The sequence below is a fragment of the Manis javanica genome, chromosome 12 (assembly GCF_040802235.1).
Source record: "Manis javanica isolate MJ-LG chromosome 12, MJ_LKY, whole genome shotgun sequence".
In the NCBI taxonomy this organism is placed as follows: Eukaryota; Metazoa; Chordata; class Mammalia; order Pholidota; family Manidae; genus Manis; species Manis javanica.
Window position 1 is genome coordinate 38699498 of NC_133167.1, and position 21863 is coordinate 38721360.

A 21863-nucleotide genomic window follows, 5' to 3' on the forward strand; every position below is an offset into this window, starting at 1 on the left:
GATTCTAAAGATGGGATCAAGAGGAAGTATTTTAATTTGTAAATGAGAGCAAGTAACAGCCTGTTTTCTAATCCCTGTTTAATCAATCCCAGCAATTAAAAATAATGAAGCAATAAGACACTCTAGGGAGCTTAAGGACTTGGATACTGAATCATAGATCATTTTCTTCCTCATAGCTGTTTATGACTTCTGCTAGAATTAGTTACGAGTGAACTAAGAATTGCTTATTTGTGACATTTTCATAGATTTTACTAAGAAGTAAATAAGGTTTTCCTTGTCATTTATTTAAAGAACAAAATTTTTTTAAACACAGCTTTGGGATTTTATCATTTTATTTTATGTTTCATTCCTTCTTACATATTTAAAAGTTAAAGTTAAATACTAATACCTAACACTCATAAAACATTATGTGCTGGGCCTTATTCTAAGCATTAACACAGATTGATTAATTAATTTAGTCTTCACATCACTCTATGATATAAACATTTATTATTCCCATTTGAAAGACTAGGGAACTGAGGCACAGAGAGGTTAAATAACATGGCCAAACTCACACAGCTGGCAAGTAACAGAGTTGGGATTTCAACCAAGGTAGCCTGGCTCCAGAGCCCATGCTCTCAGTTACTAACAGATGCTGCCTGTCCTAACAGGTAAAGAGGTAACACACAAATTTTAGGTGGTTAGATAATATTTATTTTAAAATAAAAGCAGTGAGCAAGATTTTCCAGGTTTTGACTTTGTCTTCTTAAAGCTAAACTCTGGGGTCACCTACCTTTCCCCAGTCTTTTTGGCTTCCCTGAAGCGTGTCCCCAACTCTGAGCTCCTCTCTCTCTTCCTAAATGCTGTCACTTTACATTCACATTGCCTACAATGTAAACCTCTTGAGAGCAAAGACTGTTTATTCAACTTGGAGGGAATGAAGTATATCATCTGTGTACTTTCTCTGCCTCTGCAGAGAGAGGCCTACATTCAATTAAATATTCCTAATAAAGGACAGTGTTTAAATTTTCTGGATACATTCTGTTTCTGTATGTGATATTCAAACTCTGAATCAGTATTTCTTAATTTCGTCTTCTGCTAGATTCTCTAAGTGAAAGATACCCCTCTTCCCTCCCTCAATCATTCACTCATTCCACATTTATCAAGTGCTAATCTTATGGAGTGCTAAGAAATGGGAATAAAAAATGGGATAACTGCAGGAAATCAGTTGTAGATCATTTCAAGTCATTTTAGTCATTGACTAAAACTTTAAACTAACTTTACGCTTTAAGAGAATTTTTATAATTTTAAAAGAACCAGTGATTGGAAACAGTTCTTTTAAGTAATTATATAAAACTCAGATAACAGCAACTTTATTCTGAGAAAGAAGAATGGAGTTTTGTTCCCAAATTCTAATGCCAAGAATTAGCATATTATCATTTATTACAAAGAGAGAATATGAATAAATGTCATCTATTTTTAACAATGAAAATCTAAGAATAATATCATTCATAGAAATTAAATTCTCATGGTCTTTTTCATCGCATACTGAAGGTTCCTTTGTTACTTACATATATGTACAAAAGCAACATTTGGAAATAGTTATAGCAATTTCAGGAAATGCCATACAAGGACAAAATCCATTTATTTTGGGAAGACCTGTTCTTAAGGCTCAGGAGGAAAATACAGTCATTAACTGTAAAATTTGATAAGAAACATTTGTTTTATATACTAGCCTTTACTGATGTTTCAGGAAGATAATGAGGGTTTCTTAGCTTGGTAGTAACATAGAAGCGGAAGTCTGACGCATATTCAATGGTAGCGTCCCCAAGCCGGATACATGTGCTCCCACCCTGCTTAAAGGTCTGTTTTAGCAGAAGAGGTTCCAGAATAGGATCCAGTTCTTCTCCCACATTTTCTAGCAACACTGCAGTAAAATAAGAAAAAAAATTTCATGTTATTTTAAATACTGACTAAACACTCAACCGTCCAAATTCTTTCAGTTTTCTAGACTGCTTCTGCTACCAGTTAACTATAAAATTAGTTTGTCTTCTAGGAAAATTATTCCGTAAGAATAATAAGATGTCTGTGGGAAGGGTTTAACTGATAGGTCAGTCTATCTGGTCATCCTGCATGCTTCCGTACTCCTTTCTCAGGACTCCCCACCAGGTCTGGGATTCACTATGAGATCAGCCGTGATGGCAGTGAGGTATACGCATCAGACACACCCCAGACAAAGCATTTCCAGTTTGCACTTGCTTGAATGGTTATTATATTATAAAAGTAAGTCATGCTTATTACAGAACATGTGGAAATTTGGAAAGAATAAAGAACTGTTAAATTAATTCAATGAGGAAGCCATTAGAGTGAGTTGACACTAATGCCATGGCGGCCTACGTAAGCAAACCAAAAATTTAAGAGTATAAATGCCTCAAGATTATGAAATCAAAACACTAAGGACAACTGAACACAAACAGCCAACTAGGCTTTAAGCTAGAGCCAAACAGTTTCCTTTTTGTGCTTCAGTACTTTCTCTTTGCAGTTCCTGTATCTCTTTCCCCGGCTCCTGTATCAGTCACTGGTGGTTTAAGGCTGCCAGTTCCAGCTGTCTGTTGCTCACATAAACTCCGAATTGCTTAACATGCCTCAGTTTAGATTTTAACAGAAGAAATTGGAAACTACCTGCAATCAGATTTTCCTGATCTTTCTCACTCTCCCACTCCTTAAATATTTTGCATAATTGACTCATATTCATATATAGATTGGTGGGAAAATGATGTAAAACTACATATGTATAATTATTTGTTACAAAAATATAATAAATTATATTTTTCTCTTCAGTATTTTTTTCATATTTTTCTATGCACAGTTGAGACTAAACTATACCTAATTTTACATCTTAATTATTTTGCTTGACATTAATATTTGACATAGAATATTTGCCTGACATAGAATATTTCCCCATGTTATTAAAAACTAATAAACATGCTTTTAATTATTGTATGGTAGTCTGTCATATTAATGTTCTCTCATTTTTTAACCAATGTTCTGTCATTACAGATTTGGCTTGTTTCCTATTCTCAATATTATAAATAGCACTGTATGTAAAAACCTTCTGCTTCAGAATATTTTGTTATGATTCTAGAAGGGGAATCCCTGGATCAAAGATTAGTGACATTGTTAAGGGTCTTGATACACTTGCCAAATTAAAGTCTTACATTCTGGTGTTTGGGGTGTTTGATCATAGTATGAAACACATTTTTTAGGAGTCCTTCAAGGGACTGGATGTTCAATCTAGACTGGAAAGAAGATGCTCAGGGCACTGGGACAACAGGTATTTGGATCTTGATTCCAGTGAAAGTGCAGATATATTTTGCTTCTTCCCACAGGCCACGCTTGGCTAAATGAATTCCTAAAATTACCTTGTTAATTTCCTTCACTGCTGAGATCTAAATTAGCCAAAGCAGGCATGTCAGATGATTTTTAAATTCATTTTCATTTCCTGCTTGAATAAAATATTTTTCATGGTAAAATAATATGAGCATTACATACATTATTATTTATATTGCTTCCATTTTTTTCCACTGTTAATAATGCTGCAGTGAACATCTTTTTGAGTAAACTCTGTATTCATCTCTGATTACTTAATCAGGTTGGAATACTAGACGTGCAACTAGTTACATGCATTTTAAAGGCTATTTACATTGCCAAATTTCTTTCCTGAATGGCTGTAGAAATTTTAGACTTGCAATAAGCACATTTGTGTTTGTTTTTAAGCCTGTTTTTTTGTAATGTGCTGATAAATGTTAGGCATCATGCCAGCATTGTATTTTCTCATCATCCTCAAATCCTTTAAAAAGCACAGACTGTTATCACCTCGGTTTTATATATGAGGAAACTGAGGCGAAGCACCTGAAGTGAATTTTTCACTTAAATTAGCTAGTAAATGACAAAGACTTGAACTGAGCAGTCTGGCTCTTTGCACAGCTGTCTTCATTGCTGTGTGATACTGTCAGCATTAAATACTATATTCATGACTTATAGGTTGATAGGTAAAAAAATCATTACAATTGATATTTGGGGCTTGATGTTTAGGTCCTCTTCATCTAATTACATATTTTCCTTCTGAACATTGTATGTTAACATATTCACCCATTTTTCCAACTGTGTATGTTATTTAAAATTAGGTTCAGCTGCAAGTGATAAAAAAAAAAACTCAGAATAACAGTAACACTAAAAAGAAGGAATTTATGTCTCATGTAAAGGGGATTCAGGCTGGAAGGAGAGTGTATCCAAACCGTCAGAGACCCAAGTTCCCACCATCTTGCTCCTTGACCATTCTTGGCATATGGCTCTTCTGTCTTTGGCCAAAATGACCTTCCAAATGACACCCATATTCCGTCCATCAGAATAAAGAGAAAGGAAGAAACAGGCTGTGAAGATATTCCTGGGAATCACAAATGACGCTTATATTTACATCTTAACAGCTAGACCATAGTCACATCATTGTACACCATCATGACGGAAGATAGGAAATACTTTTACTCTGAACTCATTGTGCCCAGGTAAACACAGAGGGCACTGCTAGGAGGGGAAGAGGATGCACCCTGCGCTCTCATCTTCCCACCAACCCTCATCCCACCTGTGATCTCTGTCTCCCTCTCTCAGCCAGTAAGCTCCAAGACACGGAGACCACCTCTGTCTTGTTCATGCTGTGTTTTCAGTGGCATATGGTAGTCGCAAAATAAATATTTGTTAGGTGAATGAAAACCAAACGAATTAGCAAATGAAAGAAACATAAAGCCAGGGGCAGTTTTGTGTCCCTGATACGTTACATACAAGGGAGAAAGAAAATCAACTGTTTAGAGATGGAAAGTAAGGGAGACTCAGATATGATAGGTTTTGCTTTCAATGCAGAGTTTTAATTTTTCTGAGTTCACAGGAAGCCATTAAAAGATCTTCTATACAATTTGATTTCTTCGTACAATTTTTTATATGTTATTATCCCAGCTTTATTGAGGTATGAACAAATTGATTTATTGACAATATTTATATGATTACTGTCCTATGCATACCTTATTCATTGGTGTGGCTAATAGAGATCTGTATATTCTGGAACATTGGCTTTTAATCTTTTTTTTAAGCAGCAGGATTCTTTTTCTCAAAAAGGATCTTACCTTAAAACTCAAAATAAACAAGGAAAAGGGAAGCCAGCTCTGAATGAAATAGAGGCAGGTGGGTGAAGAAGGTGAAAACCTCTGCCTTCACCACCCAGGCTGCCTGGAAGGGACGCCAGATCAAAGGCCTCTGTCCCTGAACAGGCCAATATCTAAAGATAACTTCTTAGATGGAAGAGTCTCCCACTACTTATGTTTTAAAACTGTAATGGTAACCAATTCTTTTATTTGAAGTTTAAATATAGAAATAGTTATAAAATCTGCCATCTGTGTCTTTTTCCATAATAGATTTCAAACTTTCACTTCTCTATGCTGATTAATGTTAGAAGGCATTGTAAATAATCATCTGTTTTAAAAGTATTTCATTCCAAAAAGTAGGTTAAAGCAACTGTGAGTGACACAGTAAGGACGGGACAAAGGCAGATGACCTGGGGACTTGTAGCACTCTCCTTAACTGGAGATACCACCTTGGTTAAGCCATGTAACTGACATTCTCTAACACCTCACTTAGCATTATAATGAGTTACTACTGGATTTCATGTTTCTTATGGTCATAACTCCAAGTAAGAAATACATCTGAAAATTTGATCCAACATACACGTATGCATGTAAAACTAAAAATTTTATGAATAATGCTTACCTTTACTCCATGATATGCAGCCCGATATGTTTTTTTCTATTGCATTTTATAAAAATGCTTGTCATGACCCAATAAGTTGGTTTTCTTTCCCACAGTTGTAACCCACAGTTTGAAAAACAGTTTGAAAAATTTGATAGACTGATTGTCTCTCTGGCTCTTTCCTCTCTAAAATGTTGCAATATTAACATCAGGATACACAACTGAGATCATGGTTAGCTCCAGAATGTCAAGCACATAGATTCTCAATTACGGTTTAATTTTTTTTTTTTACTGTGTCAAGAAAATTATTTGAATCATTAAGTAAAATTAAGTAACTTTAATTACTTAAAGTATTTAAGGTGTTAGTTCCTTCAAGAAACCTTCCCTGATTCCTCTGAATTCTTATAGTTCCTCTTATTTCTTTTCATTATACTAATATAAATACAAATGCCAATATAATTAAAAGGTAATACATATAAATGACGTAGTAAATCCCCAAGCGAAAAACAACATACGTTAATCAGACACTGCTTTAAGTACCCAATATACAGTAACTCATTTCTTCCTTATACTATATGGTCAAAGTACAGATGGGGAAACTGAGTCTCAGAAAGGTCACTGAACCAAACACTGAGTAACAGAGGCAGGTACTCTCAATTTCAGAGCCAGTGCACAAATCCATACCAGCACAGTGGTTCTAACAAGGGTTAGTGGTAAGTGCCCACTTCCTAGTTTTATTACATTTAGTTACATATATTGTCAGATCCTGTTAAGCAAGGTATTTGATAGTAGAGATCATGTTCCCCCTTTTTTCTAACTTCTATATCACTATACTATAAGAATATCAGCTGAATGAATGAAATCCTAGTCGTGTGTGCATCTGTGTCCACATAAACACAAGCTTTTTGAGGTAGACTTGGTTTTTATTTCATGCATACCCTAACCAAACCTAAAATTGTAATTAATATTTTAAAGACTAAGTCATTAATATGTAAAAGTAAAATGCCTGTACGACTACCTGGTACAGTTGTGGTTCACCCACATAGTATTAGCTCTTACAGCAACTGGGATTTGCTGAACTTGTCCTGGGGCTAAATGTGTTGCAGTTTCACAATTTTCACATTTACTTGGTCAAGTAAATAGTCAAAATTTGATAGGCAACATAGATTTAAAATGTGACTGATAGCCCAATTTACTCAAATTATAAGTAACTTGTTTTGACAAATGTGACATGTGAATAGAGCTATATTGAGAAATCCCTGTCGTATTTCTGGCTTCTCCATTGCAAATGGTAGGGTAACAGCCACGTAAAATGTGTACTCACTTCTCTGCCACTTTTGTAGGATAAGCTGAGAGAAGAACAAATAGGTAATTGGACTAATGTTGTGTTAAAATACTTTTGGCATACATTGTGGCCTTTTTAATTGTGGAAGTGGAGTTATAATGAGAACTAAAGAACGACAAATGACAGAAACTAAAACAGCTAAATTAGAGGAAGCAATTACAAATGAATTTTGAGACAAAGAAAATGCCCTGACCTGCTGGAAGTATAATGTCTAAAGTTCTCACTTAGTTATCAGTAAATAACAGAGGACATTAACATAATCATTACTGAAGATGAGTCTGACACAAATACCCTTTTTAAAAGGAAACAACCTCCACTGTTTTGGGTTAATTTTTCCCTCTCCAGGCAATTCTGTAAGGTACACTTTTTATTCAAATACATACCAGGGGTGCCAAACTGGATGCAGTTTTCCAGAGTCCGGATATAGTCAGGATCATTTAATTTAATTAGATGAAGGCTATTGGTTTTTTCCATGTTCTTGATCCATTTATTAGCCTGACCTTGAGGATCTATCATCAGAGGCCACCTTCTTGCATTCCTAAAAAGGAGGAGAAAATGACGTGGGTCCAGCCATGATTTGTCTCTCTGCTATATAATTAAGCACACATAATTTTCTTACAGTTTATACTTTATAGTAGTATTTTACTTTTTAACTTTTTATGAGAAACTATGTTCTTGAAGCAGAGACATGTAGCTTGAGCAGGCTACTAGAATGGCAACTATAAAAACCACCTGGAAAATTTAACACAAGTTCTTTTATACTCCTTTTGAAAATTTTCAACTTTCTAAATGTTAAATTACATTAAAAATATTTTCTAATCTTGTTAATTAAGTGACAGTGACAACCATCAAGAGTACTAGAAATCAGGAAACTACAGTTCTTCACTAGGCCCTGCCAGGAAACACCTTCAACAAGTGGCTTCACTTGCTCTACTTTTATCTGTTATGATGTGTATAAAAGAGAATGAGAAGTGGTTGACATCATATCTCTCTTTGAAATCTAAACCATTAAAGATAAAACGGTCTAGAAAAAATGTGAAAATTATAATTTTATATCATCTAAACATCATAACAGACATGGACCCTTAAGTGTTAACACAATTGTTGACCCAGTATTTGTTTTAAACACTTTGTGTATTTTATGTCACACATAGTTCATTGCATATTTACCTTGTGACAGTAAGTTTCCTATGGACAGAAATACATTCTCTGAAAGTCAGGGTTTTTGCTATGGAAGAGCTCATACTTACTGCTTTATTTCTACTCACATCCCCCTTTTATGATAAGAATAAGACAAGTTAACCATGAGGCACCCTGTTTATTTTCCAGGGTATTGTGGGGTTTACAAAGAGTTAACCAGCATTTGCCATCACCATAATATATCCACACATAGCTTTCTGCCTGTGAAATGTAATCAGCATTCAGGTTTACCATTTTCTTTCTTCTTTCTCTTAGAAGTTTCAGTAAACACAAGTCATAATTTTGGCCAATTCCTAAAGATACAGTCATACTCTTCAAAAGTGAGCACAGCAAATTCCCACAGAGCATCAGAAGAACAGGAGAATATAAAATGTGACTGTGAAGGAAAAATAGGGACGAAATGGGATGACATACTCAATTCCATCCCATTATAACATGAACATAAGTTTCATTGGATAATTTGTCCAAAATGAAAAGTATTCACATATATTAGCATGTAAGTTAGAGCCTGATTCAAACCATGTAGCTTATATTGTAAAGAAGATAGTCTTGTTCCCCAATACTAGCCTTACATAATGTATTAGTTGGCTTGGGCTGCCATTACAAAGTAACACAGATTGTCTTCAAAACCAGAAATTTATTTTCCCACAGTACTAGAGGCTGGAAGTTCAAAATCAAAGTGCCAGCAGGCATAGTTTCTCCGAAGGCTTTTCTTGAGCACACGGCCCTCTTACTGTACCCTCACTTGGCCCTTCCTCTGTGTGCCCATCCCCAGTGTCTCTTCTTTTCCTTATAAGGACACCAGTCCTATTGGATCAGTTCTCCACCTGTATGACCTTGTTTAACCTTCACTACCTCCTTAAAGGACCTATCTCCCAATACAGTCATGTTGGGGGTTCTGTATTCAACATTTGAATTTGAGAGGGGAGGACACCATTCAATCCATAATATTCATTATATTTAGGAAGAAATGAGACAAAAGATCAGTGTAATATCTTAGGTGCAATAAACTAATAAAAGGAGAATCATATTGAAAAGAAACTAAAGGGAATAAGAAGAGAAGTTAGAAAGGAATAAAACTTATAAATATGTAAAAGTTTCATTCTGTCATATTTTAGAACTATTTTTAAGTTTGGAGGATTCTGAGTGTTAGCATTATGCATCCCTAAAGAAACAGAATGACTCACTCCTCCTTCTGTTGCTTCCACATCTTTTAGCCACAATACCCATGTTCACGCTGTTTCTTTGTGCACAATGCTCTTCCCTATCCTTTCATGTTTAAGTCCTACTCATGTTTCAAGATTAGCTCAAATGCTAGGCAGTCCACAAAGCCAGTCTTGATCTCTTTTCTCTATGAACTTCTTTAGCAACTATACATATTGTATTTATGGTACCTTCATATAATAACAATATTCTACTATGGTAATTCTTTAATTTCTTAACTGCATCACCCAACTAAATTGTATATTCTTTGAGGGAATGGTCCATGCTGATTCTTCATTATCTTTCCTAGATCAAATAAAGTTTACATATGATAACTACTGAAATGTAACGGCAAAACACATCTGACAAACACCATACCAATTACCTGATTCTAAAAATGGCCATTTCCTAAGAGATTATTTCTGCACAGGGAATACTGGTCCAAAGCACCCTCTCTCAAATTCAGAGGAAGGGGCTTCTGGTGCTGACTAAGCTAGGCTGTTGATTATAGCCTATCCTTTCCACTGACTACAGTGAAAATGCTGGATACAGTACGAAAGGTATACTACTTGCAGATAATAAGAAGTAACAAGTGAATGGGAAGAAAGTTAAAACTTGAGGAATGACCGATAAGGGAGGGGTGAGTTTTTGTGTTTTTTTTTTTATCTTCTGGCTTTGTTCTGAGAACAGGCCTAATGAGGAATCTGTGCAGCAGACAGAGGTAGCAAAAACTCCAGCCAGAAGACTGAGAAAATGAGCACATGTGAACCAGAACATTGAGGGAAATCCATGTTTTTTTTTCTTCTCTTCTGTTCCTGCCCCCAGGTCAACACCAGCCACAAAACTGTATCATGACAAAAAGCAGTGGTGGGGCAGCCACTAAAAACACGGAGAGAAAATCCATCTTTCTCTGGATAGCAGAACTGGGGCAAGGGAGCTTTGCTGTGCATAGAGGGCAAGAGTATCTCAGTCTGCTCAGGCAGCTCTAACAAATGGCCACAGACTAGGTGGCTTAAATAACACTTATTTCTTACAGTTCTGGCAGCTGGGAAGCCCAAGATCAAGGCACCAGCAAATAGTGAGTGATAAGGGCCCCCTTCCTGGTTTGCAGATGGCCATCCTCTCTTCGTATCCTCAACTGGTAAAGAGCAGGGGGGATTCACATCTCTGTGTCTCTTCTTATAAGGACACTAATCCCACTCAGAAGGGCTCCATCCTCATGACCCAATTACACCCAAGGCCATACCTTTAAATGCCATCACACTGGGGATTTTGGCTCCAACATATGAATTTGGGGGACACAACATGTAGTCCAGAGCAAGGGGAATCCCAGTATTTTTCTCTTTCCTCTTGCCACTTTTCCATGAGTGTGGATGAGATTGTGCAACAGTGTGAGAAACAAACTCTGAGAGAACTCCATTATTTTGGTCAGGAAACTATAGGGAAAAGGGTCCCTAAGAATTAGAAAATGAGGGAGAAGTCCCCTGATTCTGTGAAGGCACAGACACAAGTCCTGAGCTCACTACATAGCTGTTCATGCATGGCATACATCCCAAAGAAGTAAACCAAGGGCTCAGAACTGTGGTCAGTTAGTCCCTAACTATCCCCTGAACAACTGCATGCAGAGGAGGAGATCTAACCAGCACAGGAAAGGCTTTCAAGTCTGACCTGACATTGGAGATATCACCCACAGAAAGATAGACAGAAATTGTGGCCTGAACTTTACTGAGTTGTTTAACTATGGAAGCAAAAACCAATCTTATCCAGAGGATTTTAATAGGACCCCAAGTCTCACATTCCAAATGCTCAGGATACAGTCCAAAATTACCTAACAAAGAAACAAAATGTGACTAATCCACAAAGAAACAGCAAGATGTTGGATTACCAAAAAAAAATTATAAGCAATTAGAGCAATCCTCCATGAGGAAAGGTGAACACTTTTCAAATAAATGGAAAGAGGCGTTCTCAGCAGAGAAATAGAAAGTATGAAAGGAACCAGATGGATATTTTAGAACTGAAAAATAAAATGTCTGACATGAAAACTGCACTGTATGGATTCAATAGCAGAGAGAAGTTGACAGAGGAACATCAGTGATCTTGAATACAGATGAATGAAAATAATCCAATTTGAACAACAAAGAGAAAAAAGTTAAAAAAAATAAACAGAGCCTCAGAGACCTGTGAGAAAATATTATGTATTTTAATATTCATATTATTGGGGCCCCTGGAGAGGCTAAACAGGTTGGTATAGAAAACATATTTGGAAAAATAATGGCTAAAGCTTTCCCAAGTTCAGTGTAAAATAAATTTAGTTTCACAAAGCTCAGCAATCCTCAAAAACAGAGAAACTAAAGACAACCAAAAAAACATGTAAAAGCAAAAAGCAGATACCTGGGCACATTTTAATCAAGGTGCTTGAATACCAAAGATTTGAAAAAAATATTTTTTGAAAGTAGCACCACCCTCCCCCACAAAATGATATATTATATGCTGATTACAATTATTCAAAAGACTGCAGATTTCACTTCAGAAATCGTGGAGCCAGAACACAGTCGAAGATCCTTTAAATGCTGAATAAAACAACCACCACCTCAGAAGTCTATATTCACCAAAAATATCCTTTAAGGATAAAGGCAAAATAAAAGACATTCTCAGATAAAGGAAACTAAGAAAATTCTTTGCCAGCAGATCTGCTCCAAACAAATTATAAAGTTCTTCACCCTAAAGGAAAGGGATATAACAGTGAGTTTTAGAAATAAAAGAAGAGCAATAAGATGATAAATAGACTGGTTTTCTCCTCTTATGTTCTTAAAATATGTATAAATATTGAGACAAAAATGTTAACATTGTTGGTGGCAGCTTCACTGTATAAAGACATAACACATATGACCAATACAGCACAATCAGGGGATGGGAAAGGAAACCTATATAGCTTCTACGTTTTACTTGAAGTGGTAAAATATTATCTCTAGGTAGACTGTAAAAATTTGTGCTAAAAAAAATGCAAAGCATTAGAGTAAAAAATGCCAATAAATTAAAATGCTAAAAATAGATTATCTAAATAATTCAAAAGTATGAAAAATGGGTGACAGAGAAACAAAAATCAGATGTAAAAACAAAGAATAATAAAATGATAGATCTAGATTCAATTATATCAACCATGTTAAGTGGAAAGTTGTCTAGACATAATAATTAATGAGGAGATTCAGCAGAGCCTGCAAACACTAATCAAAAGAAAGCTGAACTGGGTATAGATTTCAGAACAAGAAAAACTATCAAGGATAAAGAAGGATGTTACATAAAGATAAAAGACTCACTTCATAGACATAATAATCCTGACATTATTATCCCAAGAAGGCATAATAATCCTGAATGTGTATGCATGTTACAACAGAGCTCTATAATACACGAGGCTAACAATGACAGAACTGGAGACAGTGAGCAGACATAATCCGCAAGGATATTGAAAATGTGAACAACACTATCAAACAACTCAACCTAATGGACAAAAACACCCAATAATAGCAAAATACATGTTTTTTCAAGTGCACATAGAATATTCAAAAATGTTGACCATATTTATGCTGTAAACAAACCTTAACTAATTTGAAACAATTGGAATCATGCAATGTATATCCTCTGAACATACTGGGATTAATATATTAAAAAACAATAACAAAAAGATACTTTAAAATTCCCACATATCTGGAAATGAAGAAATACGTTTTCCAATGACCTATGGCTCAAAGAGGAAGTCTTATATTAGAAAATATTTTAAAGAAACTGAAAATATAACATAAAAACTTGTGCTATGCAGTGCTTAGTGGGAAATGTACAGCGAGAAATGCATATACTAGCATGAAAGAAAATCTGAAATCAGTAACCTAAGCTTCCACCTTCAGAAAATGAAGAGGAGCCTTCAGGCCAATAATAAGCAGAAAAAAAATATTAAAGCAGAAACTGATGAAATTGAGAACCAAATGACATGGAATCCTTGTTCGTAGATAGGATCAACACAATTTATCAAACTCTTAACTAGACTGAACAAGAAAAAACAGAGATACAAATTACTAATATCAGGAATGAAAAAGAAGATTATTATTGTAGACTCTGCAGACATTAAAAGGACAACAAGGGAATACTACAAACTAAGCCCATCAATATGATAACTTAGTTGAAATGGACCAATTTCTTGAAAGATAGAAACTACCAAAACTCACTTATATATAGAAAGATAACTTGAATAGTCCAATAACTATTTTAAAGTTGAATTCATAGATAAGATCTTCCAATAAAGAAAATTCCAGGTACAAATAGTTTCTCTGGTCATTTCTACCAAACATTTAAGAAGGAAATAATTCTATTATACATAATCTCTTCCATAAAATAGAATGGGAGAGAACACTTTCTAATTCATTTAATGTAGCCAGTATTACCTTGATACCAAAACCATACAGATATTACAATAAAACAAAACACATACCAATATTGCTTATGAACATAAATACAAAAATCTTCAACAAAGTATTAGCAAATTCAAAAATACATAAATAGGAGAGAAGATGATGACCAGGTACATCCTGGGAAGGTAAGGCTGATTCAACATTCAAAAATCAATCAGTACAATTCATCATATTAAAAGACTCAATTTTTAAAACTAGTATGTCACTAGATGAAGAAAAAGCACTTGAAAAAATTTAACATGTATTAATGATGTAAAAACCTTCAGCAAACTAGGAACTGAGGGAATTTCCTTCACCTGATAAAAAGGTTGTACAAAAAGCCTACAACTTATACCCTATGTGATTGCCTTCCCCTAAGAGTAGGTAAAAGGTAGCAACGTCTGATTTCATCACCACTATTCAATATACTTGCCAGTGTAAGTTATACTTGTCTAAGCATAATAAGTATTCTTATACTTGCCAGTATAAGAAGTCCTTGACAACACAATAAAGCCAAGAAAAAGAAAAGGCATACAGATTAGAAAGAAATGGTACTGTCTCTGTTTGCAGACAGCATGATTGTCTATATAGAATATCCCAGCGAATCTATCAAGGTCACAAGGTACAGGGTCAATATTCAAAAATCAATTGCTTTTCTAATACTAGCAATGAAGAACAAAATTTTTTAAGGCACTTTTTACAAAAGTATACAAAAATAAAGTACTGAGTATAAGTCTAACAATAAAACACCGGTGAAAGAAATTAAAGAGCTACATAAATGGAGAGAGATATACTATGTTTATGAATTAGAAAATTTATTTAGTTATCAATTCTTCCCAAATTGATCTACAGATTCAGCAGAGCCTCAATCAAAATCCTAGCAGGATCTTTTGTAGATATTTAAGAACTAATTCTAAAATTTATATTGAGAGAGAAAAACTGAAAAAGAACAAAGGTGGAAGATATATCATCTGACTTCAAGACAATATAAACTATACACTAATCAAGGCAATGTAGTATTTGCATCAAGACAGACAAATAGATCATGGTGCAAAATAGACAATCCAGAAATAGATCCACATGTACATGGACAAAGATGATTTTAAGCAAAGATACAAAGGCAATTCAATGGCAAAAGGATAATGTTTTCAAACAAACTACTGATTAATTCAAGAACAGAACAATGTTGTGACTTCAGTATTTTTTTTCTTTTAAAAATTAGGGCTTCCATTGAATAACATTAGATGAATAAAATTTCAAAAGAGATATTCTTTGGGTATGCAGAAAAGAATGTACTGGCTTTTACCTACATATGCAACAAGAGTCATTATGGAGAGCTACATGCAACACACGTGGGTTTAAAACAGCTGCAGTCTTTGGATGAATATAAATCCTGTATTTGAAATGAACAAGCATTGTATTTACTATTTACTTCCTTTCCACCATTATTTTGCATTATTTTTTGACAAGACAAATTTTTCTCCCACAATCTCCTCTCTTCTATCATTCTTGAATTCAGAAACTCTTTAAGACTAGAGTTCCCAAATGGAAACTGAATTTTTATAGCACGTAGCATTCCAAGTTTTGATAGTGTTTGTTGTTGTGTTATTGTCTGGAGAGGACTATTATTTGGTGCTCTTTTGGGGTTTTGAAAAATACAGACTTCTAACAGTGATAATACAGGTTCACAGAAGTCTGAGAGGAAGGACACAGAATTTGAATATATAACAATGGTGCATTTCAAGTTTTGCTATTTTCCTTATTACACACATAAAAATAGATAAATACAGACAGGGAAAGGTGGATGTTTGTTATTATTACTGCTGAAAGAATGCTAATTTATCCAACTCCTATAGAGATGAAAACTTAAGGAATTTTTTTTAAAGCAGACTACTATTTGATGTAGGTCTGATCTACTTACCAAGTTGTTAAACAATCCTAAAACTTGCCCTGGGAAATGCTCAGATATAATCCAATTACATTTAATTTCCATATTAGCTCTTGAAATTCTGACTAGCCAAGGACCTTCAGGTGTCCATAACTCCAAATATTAGTTACATTCTAACTTATCTAAATTTTATAGATTCTTCCAGTTTCCCTAACTAATCAACTCCTCACTCTGCTGACAGAGTATGCAAAAAGCACTTAGCACAGGATTAGATCCTTAGTAAGTGCTTAATACTGGGTATCATTATCAAGCAAGTATCTCTGGGGAATGGATGAACACACTATGCAAGTAAACAAGATACTTACCAGATATTTCAAAATGATCACATTAAACCATTTATTGAAACCTCTCAGTATAATATTCCCAAAATCCACTGATAAAATAAGAATGAAAAATGTGAATATTTCTTTCTTAGTGAAGTTGCCACCATAACTTTTTGCTAATATTTCCAAATTTTTATAAACAAATAGCAAAAATGCAGGGGTTATGGCTCATTAACACCATTTTCTACCTCTCTCTCCCTAAAGGTGAGATTATTATCTTGAAAAATAATCACCAAAAGATCTGGAAAACCTTAAAAGCAGAAATATTCATCAATAATTGTATTACTATTGAAATGAGTGGACCCAAAAGAAAGGTACAATTTCTTGCTAGAAAATAAGAAGCAATTTAGCCCCCAATGGATATAATAGTTATAGATGCTAGATGGCAAAGGTATATAAACACATCACAGCAATAAACACATAACTGCCCCTATGTGGGATGTGACCGACTATATTCACAAATGCTTAGGAAGAACAAAGTATTTTTTCTGAGAGGGAAACAAGAGCAACAACAACAAAAACAGCAAAAATCTGACTGTTTTTTAAGTTGAAGTTTAATTGGTCCATCTGGACAAAAGTAAAGGTGGACTTCTAAACTTTCAGAAACCTCCCATACATATCAATGTCTAATGTGGGTTCTCACATTGCATATCAACAAAAACCTTCTCATTTAATACAGCTGACCTTGAACAAGGGAGGGGTTAGGGGTTCTGAAACCCTGGCACAGTCAAAAATCCAAGTGTGGCTTCTGACTCCCTAAAAACTTAACTACAATAGCCTACTGATGACCAGAAGCATAACTAATAATATGAAGAGTCAGTAGCACATATTTTGCATGTTATATGTATTACACACTGTATTCTTACAAAAAGTAAGCTAAAGAAAATAAAACATTTTTCTAATTGTCATAAACATCCAAAAATTTTCTAATACATTCATTGAAAAAAAATTAGTGAACCTGTGCAGTTAAAATATGTCATTTAAGGGTCAACCATAATAAAAAAACAATCTGTCATCATGAACTTGTTAAAAGGCACTTAAAAATCTGTTTTAGTGGCAAACTAATGCATGTACTTACCATTTATCTGGATTCTATCATTTCTTTTCTGGATTAATTTAGATTATCAGAGCACAGTACCCAGTACTTAACTTTAGTTCCCCAAAGAAAAGCTTTGTAATCTTTTTCCCAAATCAACAAAATAAATTTAAGTTTGAAAAAGTTTCAAGTCTAAGTACAATTTACCTGGTTAAAAATAAGAACTATGTGACAACTTTTCTTTTTTGCCTTAGTTACCAGAAAGTTTTGAACTTAATTTAGGGCCCAACTGTAAAGATTAGCTTGTCACAAGCACCTAGTAGTAACTACTTATTTAACTTCCCCTAGGCAGTTTCATCAGATTTTATCTTGTTTAACTTTATAGTCAAATAGCACCTACCTCAAATCCCTGTAGAACAATTCAGTAAATAAATGCTAAATAAATCCATGTCAGGATCATTTGTTGAGCAATAAAAAAAAGTATTCGCCAGAGTTTTAATTTGTGAAATAATTTTCATAAATACTACATACAAGAAAACTTAAGAATAACTAGTCTTCACATGCAGTGGTTAATTCTGTTTTGAAAATTCACATGTCTCAAACTTTTTTTATTTAAATTAAGTACTACCATATCAACTACTTTTTTGGAAGTAAACTAACAACTAATCAAAATAGTCATGTAACAGGACTAAATATTTCCTGTTGGTGGTTTATCTGTACTATTCTTAACATGCTAAAACCTCCAAGAAGACTGATTCAGGGAAAGAAAGCCCATGGCAATATGAACTTGGAAATGACACAATGGTTGACTGTCCTCACACTGGCACAGGCAGAAGTCCCTCACTTCTGGGAGGTAAGACCTGGAGGAAAGCGAGGCTGATGAGCCTGCAGGGTTCTCCCAGCCCAGTCTCCACTGGATTTATCTACTAGCCAGGACATTCCGGGAATGGCAACCACTGTTTTGAAAGCCCCTGTCAGGCCAGGACCCAGAAATATATCCACATCATTTAATCTAGTCCCACACTCAGGAGGCATTAAGAATTTGGAACACCCAGACCCATGGCCATCACCAACCACTGCTGTCTGTACCTTTCATTCACCTGCAGTATTTTATGAGAATAAAAATGTTGGACTTCATTTACTGCATGGTAGTTTTGCTCTATTTGCTAAAAATTGGTGGAAAATTGAGCAAAAGTCATCTGAGCTTTTTACTTGTTTACTAGTCTCCAATACTCTATTATTACAAAATTAACAGAAGAAAATGGCTGCTCATATTTAATTTAGCTCATTAAGTAAATATTTTCTTCAATACTGTAAAAGTTTACTAGCTATAATTGTTAAAAAGGTACACAGACAAATAAATCTACTGATGAAAGAAGGTCATTTTTGAGAAAAATATTTTCCTTACATTATGATGATTCCATTATCAATGGAAAATGAGTCAGAAGGTAACCCAGCAATATTCCAGGCTCGAATCGTCACTGCTTCTCCCAGGGTACCCATGAGAGAATAATCATCCGAGCAGGGGATATTTCTTCTTTTACACAAGTTTGTCCACTCCTTGATTTGGTTCTTCAGGGTAAACATAGAAAATATAAAAATGAGGCCCGAGGTTATCAAACAAATACTTTATAAACTCATCAATTACATTGTATTCATTGAATTAGCAAACCATTATTGAGACTCTACCTCAAAAATGTTTTGTGTCTCTCTTTTTTACAAATAAAATTATAATTTAGAAGGTCTACTGTGTAATCAAATGAAAATCAATTCTATCCAGTGTTAAGATAAAGTTATGACAGATCACTCAATAATAAAGTCATAATTTTGCATCCAGAAAAAATAATTGCCAATTGTTTTTCTAAAGCATCACTTGACGAAGTAGTTGGAGACCATCATTTTCTACATTTTTTATTTAAATTACAGGTATCCCACAAAGTTTGATACAATATTATGGTACAAAAGTAAATCCAATTTGAACTAATAGGGGACAAAGAAAATATTTGTTTCTGGATTTCACATTCACAGGAGGAGTGACCAAGGATCAGGACACATACTGGAGTTTGGAATACCTGACCCGGGGCATGGTTTGCAGGATGTCAGGAATCAGAAGGGTACTTTAAGCCCAGGTTCACACTCAGAAAGCAGAAGTCAAGGTCCAGTTTGATGTTACAGATCAAAATGTTCAGAAATGGTGAAAGACATGACCAGAGAAACAATAGGTGAGGAAGAGGAATGGGGGCGGTGGGAACACAGGTGTCGACACCAGCCCACGGGCAGATGGAGATGCTGTGTGTGAGGCGGTGCTGCCTGGGAGGGCATGGCGGGCACTACCGTGTCTCTCGGGTTCCTGCTGAGAGGTTTGACCAACATTCCCTTAGGTTTTCACACCAAAGGCCATGACAATTTGCGGGAAGCTGATGGCTTTCATGACTTCGATTATCCTATTATTTTGTAGAATGCTCCACAATCGCGTCTATATGATGTTCCTGCATGATTCAAGTTAAGCACCTTTGGCAGGAAAATCACAGAAATGATGTGTTCTCATTGCATTCCATCAATGGTACATGATTTCAATGAGTTCATTTATTGATGACATAGATCTTTTAGTCACTTGGTTGTCTTTCAGGCTTCTGTCTCACAATTTTATGATCTTAGGTGTGATTAAAGCTATTTTGGATGGTGGGACACAGCACAAAGACGTTCAGCAAGAGGAAAGACAGAACTCTTTGCCCCTTACGGCTCCAAATGAGAGAAAGCTGCTACATAGGAAGCTGCACCAGTTACAGGGTAGCAGCAAGGAGGAGCTGCAGGAGGCAGTTTACACATGGAAAGCAGAGCAGGGTGCGGTTGGTGGGTTTCATGGGCTGCCTGGGGATTGGGTATTATTTTTTTGAGGGGGGATTAGGTACTTTGAATAATTCCACAGATATGGTGAAGAAGGGGCTGCCCTAGGTGTTACGTATCCGGGGGCCTCTGGAAGTTGGATGCCTGTTGTACCTGGAGTATTAGAACCTGGTAAGGGAAATGATTGGTGTGAAGGCTTAGCAATATGCCTACGACAGGGAATTCAGAGTTCTTAATCATGATTCAAAACCAAGTTAAGCCAGCACTTGTGAAATATTGTATTACAGCTTCTCCACTATTAAGTAGCTCTTTTCTCCTTTCCCTTTGTAATTAATAAGAATTTTGTAGGGAGATGGTTTGTAACTATATAAATATTCTGAGTTTTGTCAGGCACTCATTTTTTTAATTACTCAGTATAAATTTATTTTTCATCCATCACCACACACAGCTGCAAAATATTCTTCTTGTGGTAACTTTTAAGATTTACTCTCTCAGCAATTTCCAAATATACAATGAAGTATTAAGTATACTCACTATGCTGGTCATTACATTTGCACGACTTCATTTTATAAGTGTCTTTTTATTCCTTGTGACCCCCTTCACCCATTTTGCCCACATCTTTTCCTGTTTAATTCAGTGAGTTATAATAGGATACTATCATTATTTATTGCTGATTGAGCTAGCAAGAGTACCTTTAAGCTAATCCTATGTCCCTTTGACATGTTCCTATGATTTTTTGGGGGGGGGCACTTTCTTACTCTTGCTCAAAAAAGATATTTCAGGCTTACCTTATAATCAAATCTAGTTAACCCAGGATAATCTTCACATTTCAAGTTCAGCTGATAAGCAACATTAATTCCATCTGCAAAGTCCTTTTGCCATGTAATGTAATATGTTCACAGGTGTAACACTAGAGGGCAAATACTGGGGGCAAAATCTTGCCTTTCATGAGTACTAAATAGCTATCATCTGGCCTTTTTGTTTGGTTTGGTAGCTAACAGAAACAGGTGGTGTGGCTATGTAGGGAAAGGGGATAGTGTTTCCAGTTTGGATTCTGCCTTCTAGTATGCAGCTAATGTTGGCATGTTTTGATCTCTCTGTTGTCAGGCTATAGGTTGGCCTGCAGACTTTGCAGGGAGGTCTGAAGGTTTTCTCAGATGCAGCTTGATGCTGGTATAGGTATGATAGCTAGTAATATGGGGAAGATGTAGAGAAAATGAAAACAATATTTGCTATGGAATGCTGTTTATAATTGGCAGGTACAGTACGTTATCACAGATGAACTCTGGATTAGAAATTTAAGTAGCCAAATTATATGTCTACCAGGGTGTAGCAGCAGAGGATAACTGACATGAACATGAGGGACCCTGAGCACACATTTCAAAATACAGGCCAAGGGCATAGGCTGGCAATCAGGTGGTAAGAGATGGTGCAAGTGAAAAGCTGACCCTTAAGGGTGACATCTTGATAAAAATAATAACCACTACTATGAAAAGAGTTTTGAGTTCGATTATTGGCAGGGAAAAGTTGCTTAGAAAATTCAAATCAGTTCAAATCCAGGGTGTGTAGGAACTAAAAGTAGGATTTCTTTTGGAGATTGGCATGCACGCTGCAGCTGAAGTACTGTGGGTCCAGTTATCCTAGGAGAAGTGGGATTTTCTACATTTTATTTATGAAGAGAACCAGAAACTATAAAAAGTTTGATGACTAATTGACAACTACTCAGATTCGAGCTTGGAGGGAA

At 35.4% G+C, this 21863-nt stretch overlaps 1 protein-coding gene across 6 annotated transcripts in view; it reads right to left on the bottom strand.

Annotated features, from left to right (window-relative positions):
• DNAH7 (dynein axonemal heavy chain 7) overlaps nt 1–21863 on the bottom strand; it is a 234954-nt gene that overhangs the window by 53455 nt on the left and 159636 nt on the right. For all 6 annotated transcript variants that reach the window (XM_073218408.1, XM_073218412.1, XM_073218409.1 and 3 more), the window contains 3 exons: nt 18681–18844; nt 7504–7658; nt 1716–1906 (listed from right to left, as the gene is read on the bottom strand). In XM_073218408.1, the coding sequence (XP_073074509.1) occupies nt 1716–1906; nt 7504–7658; nt 18681–18844 (510 nt within the window). The remainder of the gene's footprint in view (nt 1–1715; nt 1907–7503; nt 7659–18680; nt 18845–21863) is intronic.